Source organism: Cololabis saira, chromosome 11, assembly GCF_033807715.1.
Source record: "Cololabis saira isolate AMF1-May2022 chromosome 11, fColSai1.1, whole genome shotgun sequence".
Classification (NCBI taxonomy): domain Eukaryota; kingdom Metazoa; phylum Chordata; class Actinopteri; order Beloniformes; family Belonidae; genus Cololabis; species Cololabis saira.
Window position 1 is genome coordinate 12,612,866 of NC_084597.1, and position 13,059 is coordinate 12,625,924.

The 13,059-nt window shown below is 38.8% G+C and overlaps 1 protein-coding gene across 1 annotated transcript in view; it reads right to left on the bottom strand.

The window, feature by feature from the left end:
- rapgef1b (Rap guanine nucleotide exchange factor (GEF) 1b) overlaps positions 1 to 11,495 on the bottom strand; it is a 57,256-nt gene extending 45,761 nt beyond the window's left edge. Inside the window, exon 1 of the mRNA XM_061733751.1 lies at positions 11,075 to 11,495. Coding sequence (XP_061589735.1) covers positions 11,075 to 11,156 — 82 coding nt within the window. The 5' untranslated portion in view covers positions 11,157 to 11,495. The remainder of the gene's footprint in view (positions 1 to 11,074) is intronic.
- Positions 11,496 to 13,059: the final 1,564 nt, after the last annotated feature.

Genomic DNA, 13,059 nt, shown 5'->3' on the forward strand with positions numbered 1-13,059 from the left:
GCATGCTAAAAAAAACTGCTAAAAGAACTGAAGTAATTGGGGTGATAGATAACTTTCACCTCCTGTAGTAGGTGGGTTTTGTCTGAGTCAGACCCGGTCCGATTTTTCTTTTGTTGTAAAGTGCAAACAAACATGATCAAGAGCTAAAATGATAACGGAAAGAAAATGGGCAATCTCTAAGAAAAGCTCCAGGACCAACAGTCTAGCTGTCTGGGAATCTGAATATATCTGCTGTAAAATCGGTGCTGCCATCTACTAATCATAATGAAACTGCCTGCATCAAACAATGACATTTAACGGCTGAGTTAGTTGACATTCTATGCTTGTCATGGGAAAACTTTGAAATGTGGGCTAATACCACAAAATGTAACTTAAATGAACAATGGATTACATGAAAAATAAATATCCAGTGTGCTGCCCATCTGACTGTGTGACGTTGGCTATGTGTTTGCATAATCATTGATTAACTGGCATCAAGTCAAAAGTGGCTGCTCAAGACAGACCCATTTGATTGTCAAATATGAATACACTTGCCTATCCACCGGCAATCAGATCACCCAGGATGGATAATAGATCTTTTCATAATAGTGTTAAGAACTTGGTGCTGGATTTTACTGTATATAAAGGGATATATAAATAAAGTTTGATTTGATAATCACATAAACGGACAACTCAGCAGCATAGTGAAAAAACTCAACAGATGATGAACTAAAACTTCAGAATATAAATATTCTGCATTAAGCTACAATGTGCAACAAGCAGCATGTAGAGGCACATTTGGAAAAAATCCATTGGTGACACACCTTGCATTCTTCAGGATGTTTATTTGAATGGCGTCATGGTTATATAACTCATGAAATAACTTATTTTTAATGGCCCTCTGACATAAATTGCTATTCTCATGGATACTGAGGCCTACATAGCTGTTGGCCATATGTTATGTATCACCCTATTTTACATGACAACTCAAGATTATACTGGCACAGCTAGTATAAAAAAAAGACAGAAGATTGTGGGAAAAAAAAGCCTAACATCAAGTGTTTTAATCGTAACACAGCTTGAAATAAACGACTTTGCCTGATCTTACAGCTCTAAGGTTAGAAAAGACCATGCACAGTTCCTTATTTGCACAGCCTGGGGAAGCGTCTTGTGGATGTTGTGAAGATATTGAGGGCAGTAGGTCAGAACGAACTCTGCAAAATGATTTTATGCTGCAAATATGCAAATACAGACAAAATCTGTATATTTAATGACAGAACCACAAGTAATAATACAGTTTTAAAGGTTGGTGCTTGGTAAAATTGGTGCATTTTATTCACATGGTGAAATGGTGAGCAGGCTAACTATTAATACATGAACTAAAAAATTTGAACAATTGTTTAATGCTTCATAATAGAATAGAAGTACATCTTACTGGATCTATGGTCAAAAAGCAGTAAAGAGTGGTTACAGAAGTATTAAAAACTCAAAGTAGCTAACATTTGTATTACTTTTAAAGAAGGCCTTTTTCCATTTGTGGATATCAAATTAAATCCTTGCATGAAACATGTCTCATAAAAAGATTACCGGGAACATAAACTGACTAGATGCAAAGGGGCATCTAATACCTATTTTAAACAGGCCTTCAATGTCTTAAAAACAAGCTTTTTTTGCTAAATAAATTAGAAATTCAGCCTCTGAACCATGTCTTTATCTTCCCATTCTCTAACCTCATTATCTATGCGGGATTCTTGAGTGGGAGGGGAGGGTATGATCATGAGGCTCTGTGCTGATTGGCTGCCTGAATGACGCGTAGCAGGGGAGGGCACAAAGCATCGCTTGTGTTGGTTTTTACAACCAACAACAGAGCAATTCGCATGTCTAGCTCGAATAGACACCATCATGATACACCGCTACGAAAAAATGGCGGAAGCTCCGGCCGGCGGAGTTGTTGTTGTTCCGGCCAGAGTTAGTTGTGGGCGTGGTTTCACGCATCGCTCCCGTCGTTACGCAACGACGGGAGCAGAATCTGAACGGCTCGTAGAAGCCACATCATACTGGATGGATCATCCGGGCGGCTGTACAGACACTGCAGAATTTGGTTGCTTTCCTCCTTCTCTGAGTTGGCAGGCTGAGGGGAGACCACTTTATATATGTTAAAGCAAGAAAAAACGTGTTTTTCATAATAGGTCCCCTTTAAATGTAATAATATATGAGACTGAAATTGTTTCTTATGAACTGAGTGGCCTCAAAGGTGGTGTTTGAGACAAAGAATTGGACCATGAAGGCTGTGTGTTGTATTATGACAAACATTTACGACTTTTTAGCCTCAATCCGTCCTCTGCTGAAGTCTAAAAAGCAACTAAATTTAATTTTCCAAAATTTTATCTATCCACCATCTGTATTTGTATACACTTTGCTGAGCTATCCTAGCAGTGATTTACGCTTACTTGTGGTTCAGTCTTTCCAGTGCTATTGTTTGTACCCACACATTTCCTTTTTTCTAGTTAAAATGATTTGACATAAAAAAAAAGAAGAAAAAAAACCCCAACTAATTCTTTGTTAAATCCTCACAGTGGTGTGCAAATTTGTTCAAATACAAAATACTCAAGCCAAATTACTTCTGGGGGCTCAGTTGCAATGTTGACCTCCACACCAAAGCTAGATTTCTTGGTATTACCGGTAATATGCATGGATTCCTGTGAAAGAACTGTATTTTGATGCGTGTTCAAATAATCCTAACTCACTCAGGACAGCGATACAAATCGGATAGTTTCAATATAGGTCAACATCTCATTATAGGAACTGAAAAAGCTAATGGCAGTGTGCAGGAGAACTGCACTGGGTAGGTAGTATATAAAGTGAGCCCTGAGGTCTAGTTGACTCAATAGTCCTATGTAAAACAGAGAAACATCCACATCCAGACACAAATGGCGATACAAAGGCTTTCTCTAAACTATTCAACCACAAGCAATAGACCGCAGAGGGGGATGCCTTGAGGCACTTGAAAACAAAACAATGATAACCGGCTTTAGTCAACAACAAAGTGACATAGAAAAGATAGACAGCTGAAACTGTGTCAGATGTGTTATATTCTGTCAAATCTTAGTTATAGAGCAAACTGTGGTCATAACTACAACAACTTGTCTCCTTGGGTTTTCAGTAGTGTGTTGTTTCTCAATCAGACTGGGATAAAGTTATTATTAATGCTATTATTGGTCTTTTTAACTCATGAAAGTAATCAATTCTTAATACAATCAGAACCATTAGTACTGTAATTAACTGCCTCCCCAGCTGAGATATGTTTTTATTTAAATGAGAAATTGAGACATTTATTGCGAAACCATCCTGATAACCAACCAATAAAAAATGGTATGTAAGAATTTAAACTTAGATTCATTCATACATACATACACACATATACATATATATATATATATAGACACATATATATATATATACACATATATATATATATATATATATATATATATATATATCCTGATGATATAATGTATATAGATTTAATAAGTTGAATGGGAACTACTGCATTCCCAGCCTGCAATCTGCATATTCTGCCCTGTGGCACTACATCACGCAGGTCATACAAAAACTAAAAACAACATAGCAAGAATGAAAGAAAGAAAAGGCATTGGTGAGAGATTTTTCAAACAAAAGCTTGAAAGATGGACACTGAGGTGCTCTTCCTGCTACTGGGCTTGTTACAACTTGTCTTGTTAGTACTCTTGACTACACCATGAAAGGTTTCAGGTTAGTTCTGTATAACTAAAGAAAAAGGGGGTGAGGGCTAAAATTATTGCATGTATTAACATGCAATCAACATAAAAAAAACAATACTTGCAATAACATGCAGTTAACTTGGACCAAACCATTTCTACTGAATGTGCACAGAGTACATCACACCACAAACACAATTTTATTCTGTCAATTCCCAAAGCTATAATATATAAAATGATGCATACATGTATATTAATGGGTGCCTAACATACTTATTGCCATTTTTCTAAGTATCAAGAAGATCAAAATATTCTTTACAATTCTGCTGTGCAGGGCCTGGATAGCTCAGTGGGTTAAGCGGGCGCCATTTGTAGAGGCTATAGTCCTCGTGCGGGCAGTGCAGGTTCAAGTCCCAGCCTGTCGCTCTATACTACAATGTCTATCCCCTCTCTCTACCCGTTTCCTGTCTACCTACTTTCTAAAAAAAGGCCATTAGTGCCACGAAAACCTTAAAAAAAACCCCAATTCTGCTGTGCACAGTCTCATGCACACAGGCTTGTTGGAGTACACCATTTCCTTTCCAGCATTTTCATGTATTTTAATGCAATTTATGCAACTTTATGTGTGTGCTCCAAATATAAAGGGCAACCAACTGTACTAAATAAATTCAGAGGACTTGACCACAGTCCGTTCATTGGGTATAAGAAAGACAAAAGCAGCACATTAGATGAGATAGTGGATGTGAGAAGTAAACATGAAGTTGCATTAGGGCTGTGCGATTAATCGATTTTAAATCTAAATCGGATTTATTAATCAAAATCGATGTTAAAAAAGGAAAATCAGAAAATCGATTTTCCTTTTTTGCAGCTGGCTGCATTACAGACAGAGCTCGTCTAGTCATCTTTGTTTGGTCAAGAAAATTGTAAATGTTGTCACTTTACTAAACTCAAGGAGGATTTACAGTATCTTTCAATTGCACTTCATTCCCAATAGGGAAATGTGTTTGCTATTTTTCTTTAAAAATTAAATATTTTAAACAATTTATTCCATTGTCTTTTGTAGTTTTACCAAAAAAAATCGAAATCGAAAATCGGGTTTTCAGAGAAAAAAATCGGGATTTTATTTTTGTCCAAAATCGCCCAGCCCTAAGTTTTATTAATATCATCATATGTAATATTATAATTATATAACTAAATAAATATTCTTTGGAGAACCTGTGTTGATACAGTTTAACAATGATGATTTGTTGTTTTTTCTTTGTGTTATCTTATGTAAAAGGACACAACATGTCATTAAGGAGTGGGAGAGAATGCAGTCCAAAAGAAGTAAAATAATGAAATCAGCAAGAATTTATTTTAACACATCTCCACAGAATAAATAATAACCGAGCCAGCTATTTCACTGAGGGTGAAAAAACTGTATTATTGACCTGAGAAATTAATAAAGCAGTAAAGACTACCACTCATTTACCAAATTTCATTGGAGGATAGGGTATGGTTGTATGATGTGAAGTACTTAATTCAGGAAATCACACAGCACACATATACACACCATCCCGGGTACCCCTCCTGTTCCTTCCCTTCTGACGCCGAAGCCGCTGGTACGATTTCCTGTCCCTTGTCTCCATCGTGGAGAACCACTCCCACTTCACAGTCCAGAGAAAGCTGGACTCTGTACCTCTGCCTCTCCCCTGTGTATGAATTCACCGCATGCAGCAAGTCTAGCCGGACATGCTGATATAGAGACAAAGAAGCTCTCGTATACAAACACAAACCAGCTCACAGCAGTCTGCTCCCTCAAGTGACCTTCTGATTACAGTGCTTTGCTGCATTTTTTTAGCATCCTATTTAAAGTTTTTTAACTGAATCCTTCAGCAAAATGAGAGTTCACTGGCTGGCCGGCCGGCAGGAAGCAGGTTCACCTTGGGTGAAACCAATAGACTTAAGAAGTGCTATAAATATCCAGCTTTTCAGTATCTCGAACATCAAGCATCAAAAGACACACTGCAACAGCTTATATACAACAAAAAAAAATAAAAAAACTCCACTCGACTATGAATTCAGAGTTGTCAGTCAGCGGCAGCTGTTTGGCAAGAGTGCACAAGGCAAATAGGCACTATAAACCACTTGAAATAGGAGACTGATCTTATTCAGAAACAAAGCCAGAAGAGAACCAGTCACTTTACTGCTGAGTGCAACGGAGAAGGATACAGAGGGACAGAAGCACAGGCAGCAGTAAATGGCCCGAAGCAGTGAGGAGTGGTACCAGTCTCCTCATGATATAGCTGCACAAAGCTGATCTTGTCTGTAGAGCGACCTACTTGTCATCCCCTTGACACTAAGGACAAATGCTGAATTGAACACAACTGACAGACAGATGCCATGTAATATACCATTGAGAAGTTTAAATGCATTGTGGTAAGCCAAATTCTGAGGATTGTCACAGCATCCTTAATAAAAAACACAAACAAAAACTGACTTAGGATGTGTTTGTCACAAATACAATACTTGCTTTTGCACAAACACCTATAATTAGGCAGTGATTGTTTAAATTGAATGAAGAAAAAAGAAAACACGCACAAAAATAAAGGATTTTTGATTTAAAAAGGAGTTATGCACACGAACAAAACATGGGACAAGCTTTAATCAGGGCAGTTTGCGTGTAGGCATGGGGCGATATACGATATTATCGTATATCGCGATAAAAAACGGCTGCGATAACGTTATCGTGGGGTACTGTAATTATCGCCAAATTTTTTTTTTTTTTTTTTATGTCACACAAGGCTACCAGCCAGGTAGAAGCCAGTGTTATTTTTTTCATGTATTTTATTAATATTATTATTTATTATTATTTATTTAATATTTTTTCAGAGAGTAGTACAATCCGTGTGCATTTGACTACTGTGGCACTTTATTTTCACTCAATCTTTGTGTTGGCCATGCAGCTTTTGTTTTGTATACTACAGAGCAGTGCATTTATTTTATTATTTTTCCAGAGAGCCGTACTAAGTAGCAGGCAGCCAGCCACTGTTAAAGTTTCAGAGAGTAATACAATCAGTGTGCATTTGGCTCTACTTTGTCACTTTATTTCTATTTGTCACTTATTTCTTTTGACTCTCAGGGAAGTATTTTCTTACAAAAAAAGAAAGTTCAAATAAGTACCGGTACCGGTACTATAGTTTACACTTTGTAATGCATAACATTTACAGTACACTATTTGTTCTCTACCTCAAGTGTCACTGTGTTGAGAATGATTTGAGAATAAATGTTCTGAAGGAACCAGTGGATCCACGGTTAGTGTTTTTCCTTGCATTTTAAGAATTTTATAAGCGATGCGCTAATATCGTGATAATATCGTAATCGTGATATTTTTGTCCACTAATATCGTGATATGAAATTTTCATATCGTCCCATGCCTATTTGCGTGTTCGTTGTTTTTTCTAAAGGAATCCTATAATGGTGATTTCACCCCCACTCCCACACATTTTCAAAATTTTTATTTAGGGCCTCCATTTACATTTTCACAACTGGGGGGATTCCCCTTCAGGGAACTTCTGCACACTGGTGAGATGAGATGAAACTTGCAACTGCAAGTCTTATGCTGCCATGTTCTTACCTTTGACTGCATTTTGTCACTTTCCTCCAACTTGATTGTTTCTCTCAGCTAAATATAGTGATATGATTCATTGTTGCTCTCCCTCTCCTCTCTTAGTGGTCACCTTTTTGAGCTGCATCAGTCTGTTACTCTCTCATTTGGTGGCTCCCTTTTCTCTCATTTCCCTGGCATGGCAGGCTTAACCATTTATTCAAAACACATCAACAGTATACCTAAAAATAACTTCATAATCATTATTTATTTTCAACTACTTTTAGTTTATTTGTTAAAATATGCTTACATTTCATTTAATCTGCTATCGTGACATTTCTTCTTCATTTTACAGTTTTTAGCTCTTGTATTGTCCTTTGGAAATACTAATACATATTGTATGCATTGTCATATAACATTGTTTATGAACCATAGAGCCTGCCTAGTATGTGAAGAAGAGCCTTTTAAATCTCTAGCCTGAGATATAGAGGAAGCAGCAGCACTTATGTCTCATCTGTTGCTACAGCAACAGGACTATGCTGTAATAGCAGAAGAAACCCATCATTTTGCTCAGACAGAGAAAGATGGAACACAAACTATACAGTCCAGAACAGAAGTCATCAATTCCCTGCATTTTTATGTAATTCTTCACTGGTGTCTGTTTTGCCTGAAATGTTTCAAATAATATCAATACAAATATGGAAATATATGTGGGAGTTATTCCAAGAGGACATTTTTATGGATTATGTGAAATAGTGCACAATACCACTAATTATGCAATGAAATTAGAAGGACTAAAACTGTTACCAGACTTTTTTCAGCAAAAGGGTGGGATTGTGTGATAAAATTGAAGGGGAACCACACACTATTTTTGTAGTTGCAGATGGAACTAAAGATGAGCAAAGGAAATCTTGATTTTAATTTTTACACTTTTATTTTATAATCCTCACAACTGCATGCTTTTTTTTCTCGACTGCCCAGTATGATCAATGAAATACACATAAAGGGGCAAATACCTTTGCAAATAACACACCCTGCTAACTTCTAGATGGCCATAAAATATAACTGATAGGATACTGATATAATCCCCAGCCGTTGTATGTTATGAAATATTTTGCATTGTCGGCCTTGAGCTAATGAAATCTATAATTATATTAGCTGTACAAAGAAAATGCAGTCATTGGGCAAACAAGAAAACTCACATACATGTAAATATCTCAAAATCTGCTATGACAACAGCAATGACTCGTCTACGTGCAATGCTAATTTCTTTGTCCATTCCTGATTTAGACTGGTGTCGGAAACTGGCAGCAGCTGAGGAACATCGCCTTTCATTGTGTGCCAGCTCCCGGACCGGGGCAAGCCACTTTGGGGTCTCAATGATTTGACATTCTCAAAACAAGAAAAAGCTCAACCTGCCATTAAACCATTTTTATTGGATCACCACATTTTCTGCCTTAATTATAACTCTTTTCACAATATCCACACTTTCCATTAATGTGGTGACAACTGAACACGTCTGTGTCATGTCTGAATGACCGACCAGGTGTTTTTCCATAACATTTTGCAATGGTGGTCTGACTAGGTCATTGAGTCCACAGCAAAGTCAGTGAGTGTAGGTTGTCTGCAGCAGCAGTGATACAGGTCAGTCTCAAAATTTCAAATCTCAGTTTGGTAAGCCTTCAGCATTTTCACTATTAAAGACTTCTGTATCAATACATGATGCACATTTTATAACAGCATGCATGTAAAATGATTCCAATGACATCAAGAGGTCAGACTGTATGATGTGAATACTTTTATTAGAATACTAGTTTTTTTCAGTTCAGTGATTCAGAATCTAAGAAAAAGAAATCACATAATGATCACTGTGGCAACATAAAGAAGGCTTGATTTTGACAGTAATCAGCACTGAAATTAACTCTGACAGACTAATTAGCTCTCAGAATCAGTAACCTGCCTGCAGCATAGCCAGATAATATAAGGCCACGTTTACACATAGCCGGGTATTTACAAAAACGGATATTTCCCCCTCTACGTTTTGAAAAATTCCATCGTTTACATGAGATTGTTTTCAAAATCTCTTCATTTACACGAATCCGCATAAATAGGCTGTTAACGTCATGCCAGCCAATCAGAATCCTGGAAAAAACATCAACAAATGACACGTGTAACTTCCAGTTAAGGCTGATTTATGGTTCCGCGTTACACCATCGCAGAGCCTATGGCGTAGGGTACGCGGCGACGCACACCGTACGGCGCACACCGTACGGCGCACATCGCCGCGTACCCTACGGCGATGGCTCTGCGTCGATTTAACGCGGGACCATAATTCAGGCTTTACTTCCAAGACGGAACGAGAGTCTTTCGTTTGGAGTGACAGAGAAGTGGGGTTACTTTTAAGTGCGACTTTAGAATTTAAAACAGGTAAAATAAAAGAAAATATTGACGGTGGCCAAACAAATTGTAAACACAGGTCGCACACATGACGCTGGTGATGTTTCTGTTGCATAATGTGACGTTCTGAGCCTAAATCTCCGTTTTCTTCCGTTTTCCTCCTTTTCCAAGCAAACGTGAAACCGGAGTTTTTGAAAATCTCCACTTTGGCCGGAGTTTTCAGAAATGATCGTTTTTGGGGGCTTTGACCTCCGTTTTCGTGTAAACGAACGGCCAAAACGCATGAAAACGCCTCCGTTTTTGTTCCGTGTAAACGGGGCCTAAGGCTACACTGAAACGTCTTGCTCTATAAAAACCAGTCTGTGCATCTGTTTTAAGTGCATTACTAACACTAAACTTCCCTACTGAGGATCATCTTGGCCACAGAGATTGAGCCAGAGTAGACAGATGACACACGAACCCATACAAACACTGGCTGCGGGGCTAAAATAGCAAAATCTATTGGGCTGAGTACACCATAGACGATGTGTTTTCAAAACAAGGTATTACAGAACTCGGCACTGTGCAATTACACAATAATGGACTCAACTACCTTAATTAAGGAGCCTATGTGTTAGCAGCTCATCAGAGTGAACCTCTTCACAGTTGTAATAGGGAAGGACCAAGCTCACAAATTAATGAATGAACGAGCCTCAACCCCACCATGTGGGTCAACAAACATACTCAGCTACCATGGTGAAGCTTAGCGGGGAGTGCAGTGTGCAACCAATGCCTTTTTTTGTATTTTGCAACAGGATTAAGACCACATCAATCCAGGCGCCCTGGCAAATCCTCACCTGATGAGCCAGGATTACAGCAGCTATGGCTTCTGTCTACGGATTTTGAAGGCGATAAGGCAAAGAATCAACCTGTGAGGGAGAGCCATGGGCCTACGGGGAAGCGTCTAGTTGGGTCCACCCAAGGTTTCGGCAGAGCAAATGAGCCCTTTCCATAAAGCCACACGACACAAAAAGCACACAGAAGAATGTCCCCTGCGTTTTACTATGCCAGTGAGCCCATATTACATGAACACTGCCATAGTGCCAACAGCAACCCTAAAAAAAAACAACACATCCCTCAAAAACATTGCAAGTATGCATACACTGGGCAAAAACCGTAGCTACGCTGCATACAGTGAAAATACTGTAGCCAGCAACTCAAGCAGACAGGCAAATGAAACATGTCTTTGAAAGTATATTTAGAACAGGATATTAAAAGAAAAGGCTTCAATGTGTAGTCAGAGCTAAAAACGCCATTAAAATCAAAAATTCCTCTCAGCAAAGACTTTTTTTATCAAACATTCACCAGAAGGACTGTATGATGAACTTCTCTTTACCTGCGTCCTCATCTAGATCCCCCTGTAGAGAGGAATCTGTGTCCTCCGAGGACACCTGACTCCTCCAGCTGATGTTGCCCATCCAAGAGTCCACGCAGCGACTGGTCCAGGTGATATGGATGCTTACACTTTCTGTATCCTGAGAACTGATGATCAGGCTTGCATTTCCACAGACATCGTTCAATGGAACTGCTGAGAGTTAGTCATACACCAACTAATCCTCATGACCGTTCTCACGTTACACAGCAGTTCACAGGAAAGATCCACAAATAGCACTGACAAACGTCAAGTGGAACTGAAATTCAGTATCCTTTTTTTACTTCCTTTTTTCACCCTCCACCCTCCAAAATCAATAGTTTCTAAAGAGAAACGCTCTTGAGAAACTGCAGAAATCCCATAATCCTGGACATGGTCGAGAGAGGGGACTCTAAGGTGTCATCAGTGACCCCTGGATGGGGTCCAGCCCCCAGTTATCTGGAGTCAGGATGTGCTCAACAGTCATGAGGAAATGAGCAAGCCTGCCTGCGGGAATAAATGACCTGCTCTCTAGCATGTAGGACAACACACAGCAGTGAACTTAAATTAAGCATCACCTTTAAAAAAAAAAAAAAAAACAGCGAAAAGCTGATAAATAAATATGACCTTCAAAATTAAACCTTTACAGCTTGTGAGATCTTTGAGAATGATCTTAACGGTTGCCTTTAGTCCTTCTGAAGATGTGGCTGAAGATCCTGATAGCCAAAACAGCCTTGAAAATATTTGTGTTTCAAAAGCTCCATCGCCTTCACAGACACGGCCTTCTACTTCTCAATTGCCTCGCCTGGGTCGCTACCAAACGTGTAATCCAGCCACTTTTCAACCCGAGTATTCTTTCTGCGCAGAGATTTCATTCCTCTCAATGCAATGTTTCTCCACCCTCCCGTTCTCTTCCTTTGCTCAATTTCCCACACACAGAACACATGCAAAAATAAAAAAAGAAAGAAAAAAACTAATTACAACACAACTAAACCTACATGGGAACAGTAGGCCTCTCATTCCGTGGTAAAGGGAGGGTGAAATGCTTGCTCCCATCAAACCTCAAAATTGCAGCGTGTCAAACCAGGACCCATAGCCAGCCCTGTGCAACAGTGGGATCACTCATCAGCTATGCGGGCAGACCAAATTGTCTGCGGAAACCTTTTGTAATCAGAACTACTTTAGCTTTTGCTCAGAGTTCTGGTGACTAAGGCATGCAAGGGTTGCTATTTCAGTACATCACACAAAAAGATATTTCTGTCACCACTTCACAAACAGAGGCTTCTAAATAACTCACACTTTATTGTTAACTTAAGAAATACTTGACTGAACTCTTTGCATTGCAGCTAATGTCTGTCAGATGCAAACACATACATACACACTCCAACACATATACATATATATATATATATATATATATATATATATATATATATATATATATATATAAATAAGAGAGATATGTGTGTGTGTGTGTGTGTGTGTGTGTGTGTGTGTGGGGGGGGTGTTTCTATAAAAAGTGACTGATAGATCACTTATGCTCTGGCTGATTACTACCCTTGACTACGTTTACATGCAGTCAATAACCGTTTTCTAACCGGAATATTAGCAATAACCCGGTTGCGCACGGCCATGTAAACACCAATAATCCTCTTTGAATAACCGGAATTAGCTCATATTCCGGTTTTTAAAAACCCTAATATCACCCCTGGGTTACTCCTTTTCTAACCCGAATATTTGGTCATGTATACGCCTAACGGGATATCCCGATCAAAAGCAAAATTAATTTGTTTTCTGCGCAGGTTCTTTTCGCAAGGAATCTTGGTCTTTTGAGTCCAAGAAGCAACACATGGAAATTCTCACGCCAGTCCGCGTCAGTGAACTCCATCATTACAACCTGTTGCCTCCAGTCCTGACTGCGCACCTTCATCCAAATGCCGCTTTTGCACTAGTATCACCTTAGCTCGGTT